A 22,580-nucleotide genomic window follows, 5' to 3' on the forward strand; every position below is an offset into this window, starting at 1 on the left:
CAGACAGACAAGTTACAAGTCAGATTACTTCTGTTAACAAATATGACCACAGTGAGTCCTGGTAGTAGACAGTTGCATTCCTTATCTTTTCAGTGTGTATAGGTGATAGGAGTCAAAGTGATTGGGGAAGAGTTATCTTCAGCAAAAGTTTCTTCAACAGTTTCTTGATTTGGAGTGCTGAATAAGCCATTGTAATGTTATGTCTGCCAGGATAGATGAAACAAAATGAAAAACTCAACAGCCTGTTTGCAGACTGTAGAAGCACAACAGAACACCAGCAGGTTAATACAAATACAAAATCCCCAACCAAACAAAAGCCAGAAACCCACAGGTTCTCATTCCCACATGATTGAAGTTCAGAACATCAACCTCCGGGTGGCCCTTTTCTGGTTATTTTTGTACATTTTTAAATCATGTGCATTTTGTATTTTTGAAATACAATGACTGACATCAAGTTCTCTAAGCCACAGATAGATAAGGAACTCTTGAAAAAGCAAAGATTCAAGATGAGCATAAAACAAACTGTAAAATCCAGACTAGAATGAAATGCTGAGTGAGAACAAAGGCAAATACACAAACAGAAGGAACGAGAAGGGCAAACATCTGACAATATATTAAGAAGCTATTTAGGTAGGTTGTAGGAGTCCAAGGTCTCTGAAAGACATGCAACATTGGACTAAAATTTGATAGCTGAAATTGGCACCCCTCCTGATGCAATCCAAGGCATTGAGCTGAAAGCTGCAGCAGTTCACAAACTGATTCATGAGCAGATTAGATTTTTTTGCCTCAAGGCAGTAACATCTGTCAGGAAGGCAGGAAGGATGTCAGGGGCAGCAGCAGCTCTAGCCCTCAAATTGAAATTTGTTGCCATATTTGTCTTAAGTTCAAGACAGCACTCCATGAATATCCTTGCAGACCAGCTTAGGCTCTGAGACTGCAGAAAAAGGCAACCCACTGCACTTATATCAAAGCTAATAACTATATAATTATCTTCCACAGTCTCTCAGGACACAGTAACAGCCTTACACCTACAGCTGCTGATGAGACCAGTGAGCTAGGCTGCAGTTCACACTGCAAAACCAGTATCATATCTCATTCAACTGCGCTGGCATGAGCCAAGAACACAGAGGAAGAAGACAGCTGCCAGTCTCCTCCTTAACAGACTAGTAGTTTCATCACTTTAATAAGCTAACATAACAGTCTTTCTTTATAAATTGAGCCCTTTGGTCTCCCTAGCTTCTCACCCAACCTCTTTTCTCAAGGTCTTCCTCAAAGTATGGCATATGGTGCTCCAACAATGCCCACAGTCCGAAATGGTATACGCAGTGTGCTCCCATTCTTTATTTTGCTTTTGCAAATATTCAAGAACCTGGCTAGTCTTTCTAGGCACAGTATTACACTGGAAGATACCTGGCCAAGTCTCAGTTAGGATTTTTTCATCACTACTCCCAGAACTTCCACAAGTAAGGGATCTATACTGTTCCTGCATTAATGATCATTCTTTCATGCAAATTTTAGGATGCTTTTTGTTGCATGCTTTTCTCCTCCAGGGCATCCAGATAAACAGACTAGGATCAAAATCTATTTACTCCATTAGTCTTTCAGAAATTAAGCTGGTTTTACTACTTTCCAGTCACAATCCCACTTTTAAGAACCTCCACTGCACCCTTGCCAATTTGATGAGGATCAAGCACAGCATTTCAAAAACCTTGATCACATTCACTGCCTTTCAACTACTGAGATTATCCTGTGTTGTCTTCTACAGTCCTTATCTCCTGAAGTCTAATCTTCCCCACTGCAGCACCACCTTCTGTGAATCTCCCTCACTCAGAGATAACAGCTGCACCCCAAGCTGCAGCAAACATGTGTCTGGTTTCCTTCCAACTAACATACCCAAGTCATCTACACCATTTGCAGGAGAAGCCCTCACTGCCTAACCCATCTCTGCACACAGCTGAACTCTCCTCCAGCTCACTGAAGTCCATGTGCCACGGTACAGTCTCCTCACCATCTCCACTACCTGGTTCTCTCTGTGGAGGATGGAAATTTCCCCTGCAGCTGAGAGCAAGTGGCTTTCTTCCCATTCCCACTCTCACTGTTCCTCACTCAGCTGAGCCCTACAGAGCTGCCCAGCTCTTCTATCAAGTCTGGTTTCCTCACATAGCAGCTATAAATATCTAGCCGGGCTGGATCCCATCCCATCCAGCACCACTTGTTTCAGCAGCATGCAGAGAAGGGTGGCACAGAGCTAGCACAGCCCCAGCCAATTGCTGCTGCTGCTAGCTCAGCCTGTGCTTCATCCCTTCCTCCTGCGCTGTGGAGGGAAGGGAATGGGAGAAAATGACAGAGGAAAGGGACAGGAAAGTGGAAGACAGGAGAGAGAGGAAAAGGCGAAAAGCAAAGGCAGATGGAAGACAGGGAGATAGATCTTCACTGACTACAGGATACACTCAGTGCATTTCCACTTGGAAAAAGCACCCATCCCTCAGTTTCAGGAACAGCTACATGCTCATAAAACCTGCTCACCAAATAAAACCATGTGTGGAGTAAATCACCAACAGTTTTTTTAGGATCACCTAATAACTGGAAGACCTTTATACATAGCTACTGTATCTTCAAAAGTAACACAAATTTCTTGTAAAGGAATCAATTACTCCAGGCTTTAAATACACTTTTCCATGGTCCCTGTCAAATTAACTTCTCATGGAACTAAATATTTCAACAAGGTTTTTCTTAATTAAACATAATTCTATGTTGAAACAAATACAGTGGCATACAATAATTGAAGAATACCTTTCAATGTAAATTGAGATCTACTGAGATCTTCAATAGTATAGTGGAGGTAGATGTTCAAACCTGATCTGATCCAAATTCCAAAGTATACACTGATGATACTAGAAGAAGCTTACCTATGTTATCCTTCTCTTTACAGGAAATAGAATAGCAACAGATTTCTCTGTCTTGAATAGCTGAAAGGTTTCTACAGAAACAAAAATGATAAGTACTGTTATAACCCCATAAACACTGAGAATAGAAATTTCCATTAAATTATATGTTTTCTGCTTTTTACTCAGTGGGTTCAATTCTATTCTCAGATGTTAAATTCTTAAAATATGCCACTGCACACAGAATACCATGCATTTCTTAAACTATAAGGATTAAAAGTTTATAAAGTAATTTCATAAAAATTTGAATTTCACATTAGGTCAGTGTAATAGTGAGAAATAAAACCACAGAAATCCATAAGCTAAAAATAAGATTTTGTTATTTTTATATCTTGTTATGCAACCAGGTATTACCCATGTCTTAACATTGACCTTTCACTAAGAATTCAGAGGGTTTTTTTCCTCCAGTAAATCATAATAAAATATCAGTGCTCAAATGATCACACCATTTATCTTCTGGATGTTTACTATATGATACTTAATATATCACATCTGACTCCTACTGAAAGGATGCCTCTGTATTTAGGAAGAAACTGATTCTTAATCAACTTCTTTCTGGGAATTCTCCAACCTCCCTCAGAGCTTCTGAACACTTTCTTATTTTTTCATTCATTTATCCTCACACAAGTGACACAGACATGCACAAGAAATTTTCCTGAACAGGTGGGAACTGAAGGTACTGAGAAGTCTGAAGACCATACAAGAGCAGCAAAGAAGAGAACTAAACAGGGACCTCCCTGGACTTCAGGAGAGCAGACCCAGCCTCTTCAGGGATCTGCTTGGGAAAGTCCCATGTAGTTAGGCCCTGTAGCAAAGAAGGGCTAAAGAAAGCTAGCTAATATCCAAAGCTTCTCTCCAAATTTAAGAATAACCTATCCCAACTAGTAAGGTCGGAGCAGAGACAGGTAACCTGGGAGGAATACAGAAACACTGTCCAAGAATGCGGAGACACCAGCAGGTCAGCCAAAGCCCAGCTGAAGCTGGATCTCATGAGGGATGTCAAAGAAAACTAGAAAGTGACAAGTGGAAGACAGGAGAAAATGTGCACCCACTGCTCAATGAGACAGAGGACCTGGTTACACAGGACATGAAAACGCTGCCTTTGCTAGCAAGATTGGCCTTCAGAAACCCCAGAGATCATGAGTAAGAGCAAACAACTTGTACCCCTGATGGAAAATTATCTAACCAGGGAATAAATAAGCAGACTTGACATGGAGAAGTCCATCAGCCCTGGTGGGAAGCACCTGCAAGTGATAAAGGAACTGGCTGACGTCACTGTGAGGCACTTTGAACAACCATGTCACCTGGGAGAGGCGCCTAAGAGCAGAGGAAGGCAAATGTCACTCTTCAGATAAAGGAGGACCTGGGGAAGTACATGACAATCAGCCCCACCTTGATTCTGGGAAGGTGATGATGCAACGAATCCTAGAAACTATTCCCAGGCATGTGACAGACAAGAAGGTGACCAGGAGTAGTCAGCATGGATTTACACAAGGGCAATCATGCTTGACCAACTCAAAAACCTTCTACAATGAAATCTACAGTTTGGTAGCTGACAGAAAGCAACAGATATTGTGCACCTTAACTTGATTAAGGCTTTGACAGTGCCTTCCATAACATCCCCACAGACAAGGTGAGGAGGTATGGGTTGGATGCACAGATGGTGAGGTGGACTGAGGACTGGCTGGACACTGGGTGATCAGTGGCACAAAGGCAAGCTGGAACCCAGTGACTACCAGTGTACACCAGGACCAATACTGGTCCAATCCTGTTCTAAATCTTCATTTGTTGCGAATGATGGGGCAAAGCACAAATTTGCTGATGACAGATAACGGGGAGGAGTGGCTGATACACCAGAGGGTCATGCTGCCACCCAGAGGGACCTCACAAGCTGGAGAAAAGAGCGGGCAGGGGACCTCATGCAGGTCAAAAAAGGGAAGTGCAAAGTCCTGCACCTGGGGAGAAACGACCCCAGGCACCAGAACAGGTCAGATGCCAACTGTCTGGAGAAGCAGCTTTGCAGGAAAGGACCTGGGAGTCTTGGCAGGTCACCAGGTTGAATACGACCAAGCAGTGTGGTAAAAATGCTGATGGTATTCTGGGGTGCACTAGGACTGCCAGCAGGCTGAAGGGAGGTGATCTCTCCCTTATACTCAGCACCAGTAAGGCTGTACCTGACCAGCTGTGGACCATCAGCACAAGAGGGACATGAATCTATGGAATAGGGCCCAATAAAGGACAACTAAACTAATAAGCAACTCACATACTAAGAAGAGCTGAAGAGCTGGGACTGTTTAGACTAGAGAAGGAAAGGCTTAGGGAACTTTTTATTAGTGTGTACAAAAATCTGAAGGGAGCCTGTAAAGAAGATGGAGCCCAGTGATGGGACAAGAGGCAATGGTTGTGAATTGAAACACAGGAAGCTCTCTCTGAACATACAGAAACACTTTTTAGCTCTGAGAGTGACCAAGCACTAGAAAAGGCTGCCCAGAGAGGCTGCTAAGTCTCCATCCTTGGAGATGTTCAAAAGCTGTCTGGACATGGTCCAGAGCAATCAGCTCCAAGGGGAAAAAGTCTCTGCTTGAGCAGATAGATGACTTCAAGGTTCCTTCCAACCTCAGCCTTTCTGTGAGCCCCAGTTTAGTAGTCCAGTCTTTGGACCACCCTTACTATAGCAAAACTTCACTTTCACGCTAATTAAAACTATGTGACTTAGGAATCCAATTTTACAAAATTAGTACTATACTGGTCATTTTTACAAAAGAGTGTATTTTCTTTATAATTACATTTATATGCATCAATTTGTTACTTTCAGTAATCCCTAAGTTATGCTTTGGATATTTGGTAAAAATACCTGACTTGCTTAAATTTACCAACACTAGATTGACATGGCTCTGTTCTAACACCATTCAGGCATTGTATTGAAAGAAGTCAAAATGACCCTTTCAGTATCCCTATCCCTATTCTTCCCTCAGTGATGGGAAAACAGGATTATCTGAAATAACTTCACACAATCAAACAACAATCAAGAGAGATTCAAATCTACTGTGGTCAGTTATCAGACTAGATCACTACATCAGGTGCCAGCAGAGCTCAGAGTGGAATATCTGAGCGTGCAAAATAGCATCTTTTATAGCCAGTTATTGTCATAGACTACCAATAATTTTGACTTACAAATCAAACTTCACAGTGTCTCAGCTTTTCACAAAAGCCAGCTACTTACAATTTCTCAATTAACTGCTTCTCATCCAATGCACCTGGGAGGTCTCGTTTATTTCCAAGAACTAACACCTGAAAGAAAGAATTCATATGCCTATTAAATCCAGGAGCAATGAAATTTCATTTTTTGTCTGTAACTTTTTGTTGGCATTATTCTGGATCTTGCAGCTATTTAGAATGTAAGAGAGGACATATTCAAAATGATCAATGACTGTGGGAACATCATGGAAATCCTGCTGCTAGTCAGGACCAGATGCTGGATGTATACCCTCTGAAAACTGGATCAAATTTTTTCTCGGTGTGTTAGTATCAAAAGTCTCCTCAGAAAGTGAATCTCTCCATTCTGGGTGGCATTACAAGATGGTATCAGATTAAATGCAAAGAAATTTGGAAGCCAGCATGCATCAGGTACACTCAAGCCACCAAAGGATATTCAATTCAGAGGACCAGACTGATGTTAATCAAAAGTAGGGCCCCAGCAGCAGAGGCTGGTCCTAAAGACCCAGACAAAATTCTCTCCCCAACTTTTTTCTCCCTTGTTTCTTAACACTGATGCACTGAACAGCTCAGCCTACAAACCATCTATCACCTGAGCACCAGCCACCTCTCTGTCCAATTTGAGCATCCATGGTAGAAATCTGAAAGGCAGCCATTAGGAATTAAGTCCATGAAATGCAGAAAATTTACCCAATAGATGCTGGAACTTCAGAGTTCCTATTTAAGGTCTCAAGTATAAATGAAGGTCAGATAAATGGGTTGAGCACATTCTAAGATAAAGTAAGCAATGGAAGGTTTTTCTAGTTATGATTGCATTATTGTTTTCCAGATGTGCTACAATTCTAAGACTGTCCCATTATATCTCATGAATCTGGAACATATTAAACTCATTACTTGCAGTAATTTAGAGTCTAGATTAATAAAGCTGCTCTAAAATCTATAGTGGCAAATCATCAGCACAATACATTGAAGGAAGTTCAATACTAATTACTACATATGAAATAAAAGTAAGTAAAAAATACATCACTGCACCTTGGAAATTACTGTGTGGGTCAGGCTGGGCATTTGGAATGTGATATTATAACATATAAGAGGCAAGGAACTTAATTAAATACTACTGAAGATATGAGAGACCAATCATTTTAGTAAGGAAAAGTGAGAAGCAAAAGAGCATGCAAAGAGAGTGCAAAGGACAGGCAATGTCACTCCCCATGAGCAGCATAACTGCCTATTTCTGCAGATTTTTTCAACAGATAATTAACATATAAAATCACAACAAAAGTAGGAAACCTTATAAAAAAGATGGTAAATCACTAAAATCACTTGAAAAACCCTCCTTTGAGAATAGTGGGAGCATAGGAGGGAGAGAGAGAGGGAGACTGACTGCATGCTGGAGGCACCATTTTCATACAGACCAAGTCCCGGGTTTCCATGGGATGTAGATGCTATTCCCATAACCAATGGCATGTGCACAAACACTTCCTTTCCCACAGTTTGCCATGGTGGCAACATCCACACAGGCAGCATGTTCAGATACTAATTAAACATTCAGCTCCATTAGGCCTGGAATTAGTTTCTGCCTGCTGTGGCGTCTGTGCTTATCTCATGTTCTTGCTGTGGTGGCTTATCTTGTGGGAAGTTCCTTCTGTGGCTTTTGACAGTGTTTTGACACACTTCAAGTGCATTCTTTAAGTCCTTACACTGTCCACTCACCCTCAGGTAACTCTGACTACTTGTAGTGGCCTAGTGTCCAAATTACTGCTCACAAAAAAGGAGCCAAGGAAGAGCCATCAAGTTGTGAGTTATTTCTTCCTCATTTGTATGTAGGACTGTTTTCTTTCTTATAATCAAGGTATGAACTCTTGTTTGGTGATGTCAACATAAAGACCAATGACAACCTGATGGATTCCTAATTCCTAAATGTAAAGATTACATTTAAATAAACAACATTAGTCTCCACCTTCATATTCCTCATTAGAATTTCAGCTGAATACACTAATCTTTGACACTTCCAACTGGAGAACAGGCGCATATTTGCATTTTTTCCACACAATTTAGTTTGAAATACTAAGTCAAGAAAAAGTCAGGACAAATAAAAAAAGCTCCTTTACAATCTCTGGAGGCAGAGGACACTAGTTGATGTTACTGTCTGACAACCTGCAGAAATATGGATCTCACATGCCAAAAGATAACTGCCAGAAACATACCTGGGTCACTGCTGAAATCCAGCCACCCAGGGACTGACTGGAAGTCATTACTGTCTGATAATGCCACATGTGAAAACACAATTTTTCGAAATCTGTCCTGACCTTTAGACAAGAAATTGTACTAACACAAAGCAGCACTCTTAAGTTGCTGCGTACTATGAAAAAAAACCACAATCATTTTTCTAAGAGTGCTCAATGTATCAAGGCTGCATCATATATAACCCAGTATTTTTAACAGACCAGAGAAACCAACTCAGGAGGATTTAGGCCACACTGTCAACATTCAGATAAGAATAATAATGAAAATACTTACTGGAATTCCATGCAATTGTGGCTTATCTATCAAGCTGTGAAGCTCATTCTTTGAAGCTTCTACTTTTTCTAAGTCTGCTGCATCCACCATGTAACTACAACAAAGAATAGTTATGGCATTGACCACTACCTGCAGAAATTTGTATTAAAACATTTGAAATGTGACAAACGTGTTGATATTGACAAGAGCATAAGAAAAATCCAAAGTTATATAAGCCCCGCATTTACTGATATAGGAAGATATTGATATAGGAAGATAACAGATTTAGGCTGTTAAATATAGCCTGTGGGGGAAAAATGGCTTGGAATATGCAATTACTTACATGTCCGGGTTGCTACATGTGCAAAACACACTACTTTTATTGTATTGGGTCTTCTTATGTGATAGAGGTCAACAGAAAAAAAAATCAATTTTCTTTATGTGGAATATAATGTAATACCTAATTTTACAGTAATATATATTACAAAGTACATTTTCTATGGACATACAAAAGAAAACTTACACAACTGCATTGACTCCTCTGCAGTAACGCTCCCACATGCTTCGAAACCTTGGCTGTCCTCCAATGTCCCACACCTGAAAAAGGACAAACACTCCAGCCTCAAAACACTTTTTAACTACATAGCCCTAACCCAACAGAATAAATTAAGTCTTACATGCAGCATGCAGATTGCATTGCCAATTGCAAAATTTTATTAAAATGTCTTCTTGGTCCCTTCTAGCTAATGGAGGGGGACATGCACATTCACAGAGTATTTCAGGCCTGTGACACTAAAAGCTCCAAATGTTTTTTGGAGAATGTTACTCTTTCCCACTCACTAAAAGAAAAGTCTTACTCAGATACTGAAGTGAATTATTGCAAATGCACAGTCTCAAAACCAAAAAGAGTATCATCATTGTATGAAACAGTTATGCAGGTTAATATTTAATGTGGCTAGAGAGACCTGAGTTAAGAAGGTATCAGATTTTCAACAGGCTAAAGACAGATAGTAAATAAACAAAGAGTTGGTCAGAGAGCAGACTTAATCCACAAAAGGGATAATGCCCCCCACTCCAAGGAGCTCCAATACCTCCACAGTTCTCCCACTGGTTCAACAGATGTGCTTTAACAGACACATGGATTAATTAATCAGATCCAGAAAGGAAACAGTAGTATAGGTAGGCCTGAAGTGATTAAGCAATGTTTCTTGAAAAAAGCAAGCTCAAATTCTGCTTATCCTACCACAAAAGCTCAAATCCTATAAATACTTACACACGCTATTAGTGCCCAGCAACCCCATGGAATTCCTAAATTTGTTAAAACATTAACACACTATTTTTCTGTACAGGAGTTACGTATTTTCCTTTACTAATTGGTATTTTTGGTGGATGACAGAATGTTGTTTCAAAACTGTTTCTCAGATCAAAGTACCAGGTAACATATATACATCATGCAGGTCAGGGCTATACGATACAAAGACAGTCCTGTTACAAGTGACACACAGATTAAGACAGTGATGAACACTGAAAAATAAAAGTAATGGATTTGTTCCTCTGCCAAGGACAAAGAGAATTATTTCTTATTTTAAGCAGATTTAGCTGTCAAAACAATATACACTGTATACCAGATCTAGGAGACATATATATTACAGAAGCAACTGAATTTGGAAGTAATATATACAGAAACAAATTTTTTAAAGAGTTGTCCTCACATTTACACTATAAATCTAAATTAAGCCTTCTGTGGCAACAAAACTTTTCACAAAAGAGCAAGGCTTCACAGACCCATGGGGTAAGGCCTTTTTCAATGAATGTCCACTATTTTTTCACAGCCTGTAAATAATTTTTATGTATCAATTTCTATATAATTTTCAATATCTTATATTCATATTTTAGAAAGAAGTACTTCCAATTCACCAGTAAAAATCATTCTCTGATTGATATCTTAACAGTCCTTCCAACATAAAATTATTGTATCACCTAAATGTAGAGTGCTTTGGGATTCCCTGAATAAGATCAAAAAATTTTACACATGAAAGAGCTTCTGACCATGAAGTGGGTATCAATTAATATCTGTACTGACATTTGAAGCACTGTATCAAAGGTCTCAGTAAAATAAACCTTTATACTTTAAAAGCTTGAACGTAATGAGTATTCAGCATTATGGTTAGGTGACAAAACTTACACCAACACTAATTACTCCAATAACTCATCAAGACCTTGAAACAATCCAAAGCCATCTGGTGCACATCTGCGTGTCTTGAAAAAGAAACTAAATTATTTTCTTGGTAGACCAGAGGAAAAAGAAAAGGGAAAGATGATAGGGCAGGCTAGTAGTCAGAATAGATTTTTGGAATTCTGATAGCCATGAAAATCTACAAGATGATGCAGCATGGACTAATCACAAAATAAATAATACAAGATAAAAAATCCTGGGTTTGTCCTTGCTTGATATATATCTTGCAGTATTAAATTGCACTGCAGAACAAGATTACTCTCATTAGGAGAAAAAGTCACCTTGAAACAATGGAAAGATAAGTCATTTCCAGTCAGTTTCCCTAATCAGGCTTACAGCTATTCATTAAAGTACAACATGAAGGACACAATATAGACTAGGTGTTATTAACAGAGCTTTAGAACCAAATTTACATCAACATAGCAATAAGTATGTGATACATGAAAAAAAATAAATGCATTAAATTAAAAAAAAACATTACTTCTTTCCCTTTGAAATCAAAATGTTTTTAATAGTAACTTTCTAATACTCTTTATTATATTGAATAGCCAATGAAAGAGTTAACTACTTAATTCAAAACACAAATTGCTGCACCAACCATTTTCATAGTACATGACTGAACAGACAGAACTGTGAGAATACAAGAGGTCCCCAGGAAGGAAAGGGGAGAGGTCTTAGTGTTAAAGAAGTTTTCTTACACGAGCCTTACATGTTTTGTATCCCAACGATTTTTGCATCCCAGCATTTAATACACAGGTAAAAAGTATGTTCTGGGTATGAATATGCAAGAGACTAAACTTGAACGTACAGCTAGCTATAAAAAGAAGTTTACTTTGGTTGTTTTTTAAAAGAGGCTGGTCTTCAAATCCTCCCATGGCTTTTACTGGCCTGTCAGGAATAAAAGTTTCTTAAAATTTAAAGATAATTTTACCCCAATTGATAAAATTGTGATTTTAAGAATCAGCAAAGATTACAGTATGACCAAATTGAGAGAAAGTTTCTTTTGATACACAGTACCATTGCCTCACAGGAGATTAAAATCTCAAGGATTTGTTGCTCAGGCTCAAACTCAAAGGCACATATCTTGTTGGTACTGCATTTTAATCTGTTTTATTCATTTCTATCTACTTCTGTAGTGTAGTAATTCTTATGGTACTTGCAGGTCTACAGTGTTGTTATTTAGTGCAATGTTTTAATCTGTAAACTAGATCACCAGGATGGAACCACTGTTTACCATGTACTTACCTGAGATACATTGAATTCTTCTGAAAGAGGAAACTTTGGATTTATCTCTTTCCAATTTTTCAGGAGGATCTAAGGCTCCATCTTAAGACTCTAGCTATTAGCTGTGTTTAAGGAGCAGATCCTTTTCTTTTGCACAGAGCTCTATCATGCCAGTTGAGCAAAAATGCACATGAATAGGTTCAAAGATTTTTGAAAGCTTTCAGTTACAGGAAGGTTCATTAACACTCTAGCTGTGTTTCTTCAAATTAGCTCATATTGTGGGAAGGCTTGATGGTTCATGAGAAAGTTGCAGGAAAAGCATTTTCTAGATGTCATGTTACATGGCTTTTTTCAGATATGCTGGGTAGGAGATTTCTTGTGGACAGAGATTACAATGACAAATTTCCATCTTGATGCCAGCGTGTGGGCTCAGTACCTACAATCTCACAGTAGTCAGCAAAGTCTAGACAGCCTTTCAGCTGATCAGATACAACATCTTGTTTAGGATGACAGAATTATGCTCTAGGCTTGACAGCACTGATGACAGCTCCTCTGACTATTACTAAAAGAGCTTAAGCCTCACTGCAGACATATAGCTGTTTACATGCAGACATCTCAACCTGCAAGATGAATCCAACACTGCAAATATTTGAACTTGGAAATGTATCTTTCCTCTTGGAAGTATGCAGAAAGTACCAGCCATAAAACCTAACCCAAACAAACAGGTGAGGAATTTGTTAAGCAGAGAGGAGTATTTGGAGAGAATAAGGCAGCACCAGTAACATCCACCACCACAATGTGCACAGAGAAGCCTAAGATGTGACCAATGAGCTCACACACACACAGCAGTCATTGCACTCAGAGCCAGCTCAGCGTGTAACAGGCAGCAACTGCAAAGCATGGGACAACTTCAATCACCTAAAATTTAGGCATTTAATCCAGGTGACCAAAATTTCTCTTTGGCTACTGAAGTGCTCAAAGGGCACCAACAGCAGGAAATTTTTCTGTTTGTTTCACCCACCTTAGCTACCTGGTGAAGCACCCACTGCTCCCTAGCAAGTTCAGACAACTGGCTCAGGCTGGGTTACTTTCCACCTGTCCAAGCTCATGAAGGACAAATCCTAAACCATCACCTATTCTAGACTGGAATCTTCAACCAAAAATATCCTTTTTTTTTTTGTCTAATAAACAGAAGAATAAAAAACCTAATAACCTTAATTTTTTTAATAAATTGCCCTGTATATACAAACCTACACAGCCTGACCTGTAGTACCTACCAGCCATGCAACTTAATATGGAAGTTAGAATATCTTACAACTTTAGAATACTTACTAATTATTATCCTATATAATGGAAATGCCTTCATAGTTGCCCTTAAGAGTCAAAAAAATGTGCGATGTGGTTACATTTTCTGCAGGCAGTATTTCTCAGAACAGTATGTTCTTTGAAATCAGTCTTGGCCCTTTAAAGAACTCTGTTCTCCCTCCTCCCTGGTGATAAAGTCCAACTTTTAAACACATCATTTAGGCATGTTAATCAGGTCAAATAAAAGAAAAAAACTATATGCACGTTTCAATGTTCATAATTTAATATTTCCACCGAAGAACTGAAAATAGAATTGCAAGAAAAAATGTTCACAAAGTATCTTCAACTCTTGACAACAAGCACTGAGGCATTTTAATGGGAGAGAGTATTTCTAAGTGATCAGGGGCTATTTGCCATTTTATAAGACACAAAACACAACGCTAGAAGGATCAACAGGACACAAAAGCAAAGTCCTTGTACTTCTATAACTTCCTAAGGGTCCTACCAGTCTATTTCTCTCGCCTGTCAAGGTCCTTCTGGATGGCAGCAGAACCCTCCGCTGCACCAGCCACTCCTCCCAGCTCTGTACTACCAGCAAACTTGTGGAAGGTGCACCCTGTCCCACCACCCAGGTCACTAATGAACACACTGAACAACCCCTAGGATTTAGCACCAGTAACTGGGCTTCCTGCTGTGGATCACAGCCCTTCTGAACCACCAGTACAGCTCTTCCTTACAGACAACTATCGTTAAACACTGGGAGATCCAGCAAAAATTCTTTTTTTACAGAAATAACTGCTTTGACTTGAAATCAGGCCAGACACAGCACAGCTTCTTCAGAGTGATCCAACTCATACAGAATAGCCAGTATGTGCTGAAACACTGCTGGAGCTACACTCAGAGTACACACATAAGCTTGTATTTGAAATGACAATATGACAGGTAAGAAATCCTAACTAGCAGGAGGAAGCATTACGAAGCAGGAGGATTCTGCTTCTACGAGGATGCAAAGAGACCTGAAAACACTACTGTCCAGAGCAGGAGAGCTGCAACAAAGGAAGCTGGCAGAGGAATGCACAGAGCTGGTATCCTTCTCCTGCCTCCCTGCCTCATCGGAGCGAAGTGCAGCAGCAGGAAGCTCAGCCGGGCTCTCCCGCAGCCGGGCTGCGCAGGGTGTGTGGAGGGACACCGGCACCTAGCGGCGACAGCCGGGGTGACCACAGCCCAGCCCGCAGCTCCAGGGCCCTGAGCACCTGCTCTCCACTCCCTCCGGATCACTATGGCCACGAAGTGCAGAATCTGCCTGGCCATGCCATTTTAAGGAAAACCAATGCAAGAGCAAGAGAAATGAATCTGTGGCATTATCTGTGCATACACGTCTGTGGTGCTCTATTTCCTTTTAACTGAGACTGTTCTAAACCATCACTGCAATAACCAAAGGTCGCTTGGCTGGAGATTCCCAATCACTTTAAACAGGAGTTCATAATTCAAGTCTTCTGAGGTTCTTAAAACTTGGCTTGCTAAATTAATTTTTCTAAATTGCTTTCTAGCTTGTTGAACCGTAAATCTCACCTAAGTAAAAGGACTGCTAATACCAAGCAGATCCAGAAAAATCATCAAAATCAAATCACTCACCAACAGCAAAACTTGTTTGGAATTAAAATCCCAAAGCAATTCAGTCAGATATTTTTCTCAGGGAAAAAAAAATATATAGCCATCAGTTTTGTAATGAACTTCAATAGAACATTTTAGCAGATCCCTACATTGTAGTACATAAAATGCTTTGATGCTAGAAATCATTCTGTACTTCAGTACCTCAACCACAACCTCAAAATATAAAGCTCCCTGCTTAGATTTCAAACAACGTGTGTTAAAATCCTTCCTTTATTGCCTTCTCTTCTTGGAAGTAATAGGTGACAGCTTATTAAACATATTGGTAAGTCAAAATTTGACAATTCATGGTTAAAGCTGACAGCCTTACATTTCTAAACAGGTTTAGCTTCAATTCAAGAACATCTGAAACTGGCATTTTCCTATGAAATGTTTTGGCTCAAGTAAATAATCAGCATTTTTCTTTTAGCATGGTTCAGATAAATACTCATACACACACACACCCCAGTGACCATACTTTTACATATTTAGATTAGATACTAAAAATAAGAGTAAATCTACCAGCTTTTGGAAATGACTGCCAAAATTAGAAGACAGAAAAGAAGACCATGGGTTTCAGTTCTTTCTGCCTTATGGAATTGTGTGGAATCTGCAGATGGAACTGAAGTAAAGAAACCAGGCAGTGACACTGCCCTAGCATAGTACTCCCTTCTTAGTGGCCTACCCCAAGGTAGAGCAAATAACAGATAAAGGATTAGTATCACCTAATTGCTGGGTTTGCAACTTACTTTTCCAAAAGTGATCAATCTTAATACTTCTAGAATGCCAATTTTTCACTTGATGACTTTTTGACCTAGCTGACTTCTCAGCCTGAACTTTATAGTAAGTTTAATTGATTCTGTTTTGCAGTGTCCCATGAAACCTTCAAAAAAGGTCAGACACAATGTCAAGTCTTTGCTTAGCAAAAACATCATTCCTGTCATGTTTACAGAACTTCATGGGTTTAGTAAAATAATAATTTATCCATTAATTTTAATAGCTGACAGTTGAATATCATAGTATTTCTATGAGAAGGGTTACCTGTTTTGTTGGGATAAAAAGGCTAAAGAAAATTTTACTGTGAATTCTTGTTACTGGGCTGCATAGCTCATAAAAGGATTCTAGCAAGAGGCACTGCCTCATCATTCTTGAGTCATCAACTTACCAAAAGATTATGTCATTTTTCTCTAAGTAAAATAATTTGGGAAACCTTATCTAGCAATAACCTGTAAGAGTCTGACCTAGATACAGGAATAGTGACATACAAATAGTTTATCCTGACAGACTCTAAAAGAAATAAGCATCTATGCCTAAGAGTTATATTCCCTACACCTCTTTCTTGCACTGAATGCTGTTGTAGCAGAGACACTGTGAGAATGAGTCAAGATATTGTCCTAGGCAGACTGGCTTCCAAATTAAATATGGTTTTTGAAATTATTAAACATATTAATTATGTTAGCATTATCTCCTTATTCTTAAAAATTCTATTATAGCAACTATATATAAAATTACTTTTGAGATCAAAGAGTAAAACAAGGCACAGTTCCACAGAAACTCACCCACACCCTCTCTGCACAACTTAATCTTGCAATATCATTTGCTCAGACAACTCTGGTATAAACTATTAGTCAGTTCCTTCTTGAACTATCCTGCCTCAAAAAATACTTTATCTTGATAACTGCTTACTAGTAAAAGATTTTTGCCTAGTTTAATGAACCATCCACAACTTTTCTGTTTTCTTCTACATCTGACAATTCTGCAGCAGCATTGGTACAATCCTCCACCTATGCTTTATGTTTTCTCTCTATCAATCATGGCCTCATTGCTTCTGTGCAAAAGAAAAAAAAACAGAGGAAATTCCTATTCCTGTGGATTATTTATCAACTATGTCTGAATGCAGTAACTTTTTTATTGACTGTGGCACCTCTGGAATTTGATCAGTAGTTAAGGACTCATGCCAGACCAGAGGAACTGAGGGTGAAAAGAACTTACATATTATGGAAAAGGAGGGAAAAATCAAGGTAAAGACAAAAATCCAGATTCCCTTAATCTAATTTTAGCTAGAAGTTGTGAATTTCATTAAGACTAATCAAACAACAGACAGCACCTTAATGCTACTGGAGTGATTTATCTTTATTTTGATGCCTATGTGTCTCTATAGCTGTCAGAGACGGTTCTCTGATAAACGATTTCAGCTAGATGTCCTACTTCAGCATAGCTAGCATGTGAGCTAAACCACACTCTCCACTGAGATACCTAAGTTAAGGGTCAAGCCACTCCAGATTCCACTTACAGCTGGGAGGAGGGGGGAAGGGGAAGAGAGAAGATAGATACACCCTCAGGAGTCAACTCAGTTACCTCAGTATCTCCACATTTTATGACCTTCCTGAATCAAAAAAGTGCAACAAAGCTTCTGCCAGGCATGGAATACAATGAAATCACACAGATTAATATAACAGAGAAATAGATTACTATTGCTTTAAATAAAGTTAGTCTGGAGCTAGAAAAATAGATAAGGGACCCTATAACCTTAAAAGAAATTTCCTGTCTTTCATATTTCCAGTTAAAATTACTCTATTATTTATTCACTCTGTATCAATTCAAACATGCACACCTACCTTTATGGTAACATTGCCTTTTGTTATTTTTCTCATATTGAAGCCTACTGTAGGAATCATATCTTCTGTGAACTGCCCCGACTGGAATATAAAAACAAAATTATATTTATTATAAAACAGTTGATACGTACAAGAAAGGTTCTCATTTGCAATCTAAAAAATGTTATTTTACAATATTGTAGATTATCACATTCATTTTCAGCAAGAGCACTGGCCAGCACTTCAATTACTGCATTGTCACATCATGGAAGACTGTTCATTTCAGTCCCTTTAAATGATCTTTTATTCTCTTCAGCAAGAAAGATCACCCCAGAAACCACGAGACTTCAGCTAATTCTTCATCTGATCCTTTGGCAGCACAGCCAAAATACAGAACTGTAGGATGATATCAGTTGAAAGAAACCTTCAAAGGTCACCTAGTCCATCACCCAATACGATAAAATATTATACAACTGGCCACACCATGATTTTTCCTGTAGTTTCTCACTACTGTTACCAGTAGTTTAACTCCAAATATAAAAACAGTGAAGAACTACCCATGCAGAGAGCACTATGTGCAGACTTGTTCCCTCTGCATAGGTGACAGCAGAGGAATCCTGCTGCAGAGCTAAGACAATGCCATTAATATAGAAAAGTACAAGGTGCTAACTCAGTGGACCATAAACCCCAAACATAAACCCTCAGCACAAAAATGCTGCCTCCTGCCCCACTTGGGAGAAATATTCCCACAACAGAGACACTTCTCATCAAACCAATGGGAATCTTACAGACTTCTACACACTACAAAAGACACCTTTGGAGGATTAAGACAGAACTCAGATCTGAGTAAGAAGCTCATCACTCATTCTTCCTTTTGAAAATGAATCATTAACAAGCTATTGTGTCTCCTGGACAGGATACAGTAACAGGCAATACCTTACGGATGTCCATACAGAGGCCCAGGTGCTCTCTGAACCTGGTTTTCCAATCATCCAGCAAGGAAAGCAGCACCTTCTGGGCCTGCCACTGCCCTCCCACATCTATCAGCCCATATTTACCTATCAACCCTTGTGCCCTGGGTTGTCAGTTGTTTTTGGTTTTGTTTTTTTCTGTAGGAATATAGGGGTATATGGACAAGGCAGGATGCAGTCGTGTTCCACCAGTTGCCTCTCCTCTGAGAAATGGAGGATCAGAGCTTGAAGGTGCACTGGAACAGGAATGTGTCTCTCAGTCTACCCTTCCAGGGCTATTCCTGGGATCTGTACAATTTCTGAAACTTTTCTCTTTCCTGTTTGTGGAGTGAGAATACACTCTGCCTCCAGTTTGCATTTACAATTAAAGGTTAACAATTTTTAATCTGGGGCTTTAAAAGTTGTATAACTCTTGACAGTTACATGATTGTCTCACAAGATTTTAGAGTTAGATCCTTCAGGAAAGAAACAACTTCTACTTGTTTGTTCAACCTTACTTATGGGAATCATCTTCTAAATTCTCTACTATACATCTTCATCATCCTTTGTCTTTTTCTTCCCTGCATCAGTAACTTGTCAACAGCAGTAGGCAAAAAAAAAGTGAAAATAAAAGCCCATGCAGTTTTATACAGATACACATACCCAGCACTGACAGAAGTTTTTAGATGGATGCAGTATGACAAAGCCAACCAGTAAACCCTCTTGTGTACCAGGTACTGGTCTGCCCAGGAAAATGGTGGAGTCACCATCCCTGGAAGCAGTCAAGAATGGACTGGATGTGGCACTTTGTGCTATGGCTTAGTTGACAGGGTGGTGTTTGGTCAAATGTTGGACTTGATGATGTTTGTAGTTCTTTTCCAATCTTAATGATTCTATAATTATATGATTTTTAAAAAATATGTAGCACCTGTATTTGTGGAGGACTGATGTATAAACACATATGAACACATGAACACTGAAAATGTAGCATCATTACTCAAGGACAGGAATGCCTGGAAAACCTGAGTTAACTCAGGAGGCTGTAAGTCAGAATTCTACTTTAGTCAGCAAATTATACATCACATGTAATACACTAAACTGGAAGACAAAAAATAAATAGAAAAAAAACAAACCACCATAACTCCTCCAGTATTGGGGATAGAATGTAAAGAATTAACATGTTCTGGATTGGTCTTCAGTCTTTTGCTCTAAAAATTCCCCATTCTGGTTGAATGGAATCAGATACAAAGAAAGTATTATCTCTACAGTTTTTCATTTTCCCACACAGTGAAGAAAAGAAAGGAACAAGTTCAATTATTTGCTCATGTTAGTCCAAGAGCTATTTACTCTGTTGTAATGACTTGACCACCACAAAGTCTGTACTACTGTGCTTGCAAAGGAAGGTTACGTGACCTAAAATTGCCTATTTTTGTGAACATGAAGTGCAAAAAAATTTATTGTCATATTTCAATAAAAAACAGATTACCTCCTGACACAAATGAAAAATCACTGATGCTACAATGTAATGTCCTCTGAAAGTTTCTGAATATTGAACTGATAAGGAACAGTGTCATTACCCCCTACCATATCAATAACCATGGACCAGATTCTACTCCATTACATCAATGCACATCCACAGTACAAGGCAGTGACTTTATCCAAGGTTTCCATTGGTAACTAAGGACTAAATATGGCTCTAACTCTGAAGAGTAGAGACTGACTCAAAGGGTGTATATTCAGTCTTAGCATGACAGGATCTCTGAGTGCTCTTGCAAAGTGAAAAAAATTGTAATTTCCAATGTTTTTTCTCGACCCACTGCAACAGCTATTGTCATTGTCACACTCTAGATATGTATTCAGAAACATACCAGAGTTCCAAATCTGTTTGCCCTTCACATATCAACGGTATTCAACAGAAAAGTATTATTAATATTCTAATATGAATATTATTTTATTGTTATTAAATATACTGTTATTATGTATAATATTAGTTAGCCTTGTCCTAATTTTTTTTTTTCAAAAATCTCCAACTACTTTTCTTTGATGATTATCATGGCACTTCATCTCCAGACTGGAAGATCCAAAATCTATAAAACCTGCAACGTGTAACCCTCCCTAAGTCACAAGACACGAATGCCTTGTAGAACACTCTTAAGAAATAACATTTGCAGGGAAAATCAGATCTGCAGTAACAGGAGTGCTCTGGTGTTGAAGATAACATCCCAAACACCATGGGATTCCATTGGTCCAGGGAGTGGACAAACAGTTACACACAGAAATTCTGCCACCACACACTACTGAGGTCTCTGAGGTGCTGTGCTCTTCTCTGCTCTGTTCATGAAAACAACCCAAGAAGCAATGTAATCTGTCATGCCTTTTCCCCATTCCTCAGCAAGGCCCTCCCTTGGGAAATGAACACTTCCAATGGGCATAAAATGCACCAAGGCCTACCTCAGCAAGATTACCTGAGTGCCTGACAAACCAACTAAAATACCAGCTACAGGTGTATTCCATTGATTGCTGATGTCACCCAAAGCATACTTTCACGGGACACCTGCCATTCCTTTTTCTCTCCACTTCTTCATTCACACTAATGCATACTGTCTTATTTTTCCCTTATTCCATAATCATATACAAAAGCAAGTACCAAGTATCATACTCAGGTTTCCATTGCCTCAATCTCTCTGACTTTAACCCATACACCTCCCAGTTCAGTTTTTAGCTTTTCACAATAAGGACTGAAGAACATCTAGAAATTTTCATCTTCTAGCAGCTGAAGCTGCGATACACCTAATAAGAGATACCACTTGCAGAAAAGCTTCAGTAAGCTTCATGATTAATAGTAAGCAAATATAACATATTTACATATATTTATATATATATTTATCTATTTCCATCCTCTGATGGAAAGCAAATCTGGACTCAAATGCAGTTTGGAGGGCACAGCAAACGAAGAGGAGAAATGTATTTCAGCATGGTAAAAGAGAAAATGTCATGGTAGGTGTCAGCATTAGTGAGGCTGCAAGGCCATCACCACAGGGGGAACAGAATGCTGGAATCAGGCTTGAATGCTGGGGAAGAGCTATGGAGTATTTGTGGGAGGCATCAGTATTGCTGCAACTGCTGGGAGGAGAGAATTCAGTAAGGGAAAAGTCGCGGCCTTGAGGGATGCACAGCGTATTATTCTGGGATACACTGGATATGGAAAGCCAACCTGAACCACGGCAAGAGCCCATGCCCACGAATCTGCTCCGAGATGGGCACACTTTGCAGCCAGACCCAGAAGACATCTTCCTCCTCCCTCTGAAAACACTTTCACACACACCTTAGCATCCTGCTGTGAAATTCTCGAGGTGGCAACGATGCAAAAGCTGCTTCATGCTCTCTCCCGCCGGGCCCCCCTTCCTTCCTTCCTCCCTCCCTCCGCATCCCACCGCATCGCCGCGGGCCCTCACAGCAGGCGGTGGCACCACCGCAGCAGCAAAGCCCGCACTTGTTGCCGGGGGAAGGCCGCGGGGCGGCGGCCCCGGGCGGGCGGGCGGCCCCTCCAGCCCCGCCGGGCGGCCGCGCCCGCCGCGCCCCGCGGCCCTGCCCCGCCGGTGGGCACCGCTCCGCACCGCACCGCCCTGCCCCGGGCCGGGGGCCGCGTACCGCCAGCACGGTGAGCAGCGTGGTCTTGCCCGAGTACTGCAGCCCCACCAGCGTGAGCTCCATCTCCTCCTTCCAGAACAGCGAGCGCAGCCACTCCAGCAGCCGCGCCACCAGCGACAGCATCCCGCCCAGCGCCCCCGACCTGCGGCAGGCGCCCAGCCCCAGCGGCACCGCTTCGCTGCTGGGCATGGCAGCGCCGGAGGAGCCGAGGCGAGGCGGCGGCGAGGCTCGGGCCAGGCTGGGGCGGCGGCGGCGGCAGCGGCGGGGCTGCGCGGGGAGCCGAGCGCCAGGCAGGGCCTCACGTGAC

The 22,580-nt window shown here is 40.3% G+C and overlaps 1 protein-coding gene across 1 annotated transcript; it reads right to left on the bottom strand.

The window, feature by feature from the left end:
- Positions 1–132: 132 nt before the first annotated feature.
- Positions 133–22,535, bottom strand: LOC132073587 (ADP-ribosylation factor-like protein 8B). Its single transcript, XM_059472705.1, has 7 exons — positions 22,274–22,535; positions 17,694–17,774; positions 9,184–9,257; positions 8,682–8,775; positions 6,169–6,236; positions 2,910–2,980; positions 133–203 (listed from the first exon to the last, which is right to left on the bottom strand). The coding sequence occupies exons 1-7, from the start codon at positions 22,460–22,462 to the stop codon at positions 154–156; spliced, it is 627 nt and encodes a 208-aa protein (XP_059328688.1). The 5' UTR covers positions 22,463–22,535; the 3' UTR covers positions 133–153.
- Between the last annotated feature and the right edge of the window lie 45 nt (positions 22,536–22,580).

This window comes from Ammospiza nelsoni, chromosome 5 (genome assembly GCF_027579445.1).
Source record: "Ammospiza nelsoni isolate bAmmNel1 chromosome 5, bAmmNel1.pri, whole genome shotgun sequence".
NCBI lineage: Eukaryota > Metazoa > Chordata > Aves > Passeriformes > Passerellidae > Ammospiza > Ammospiza nelsoni.

Coding starts and splice junctions, on each gene's coding strand:
- LOC132073587 (XM_059472705.1), bottom strand. CDS start 22,462: ATGCCCAGCAGCGAAGCGGTGCCGCTGGGGCTGGGCGCCTGCCGCAGG. Junction 9,258..17,693: donor AAGGCAATGTTACCATAAAG/GTAGGTGTGCAT, acceptor GTCCTTTTTCAG/GTGTGGGACATTGGAGGACA. Junction 204..2,909: donor TAAAGAGAAGGATAACATAG/GTAAGCTTCTTC, acceptor CTATCCTGGCAG/ACATAACATTACAATGGCTT.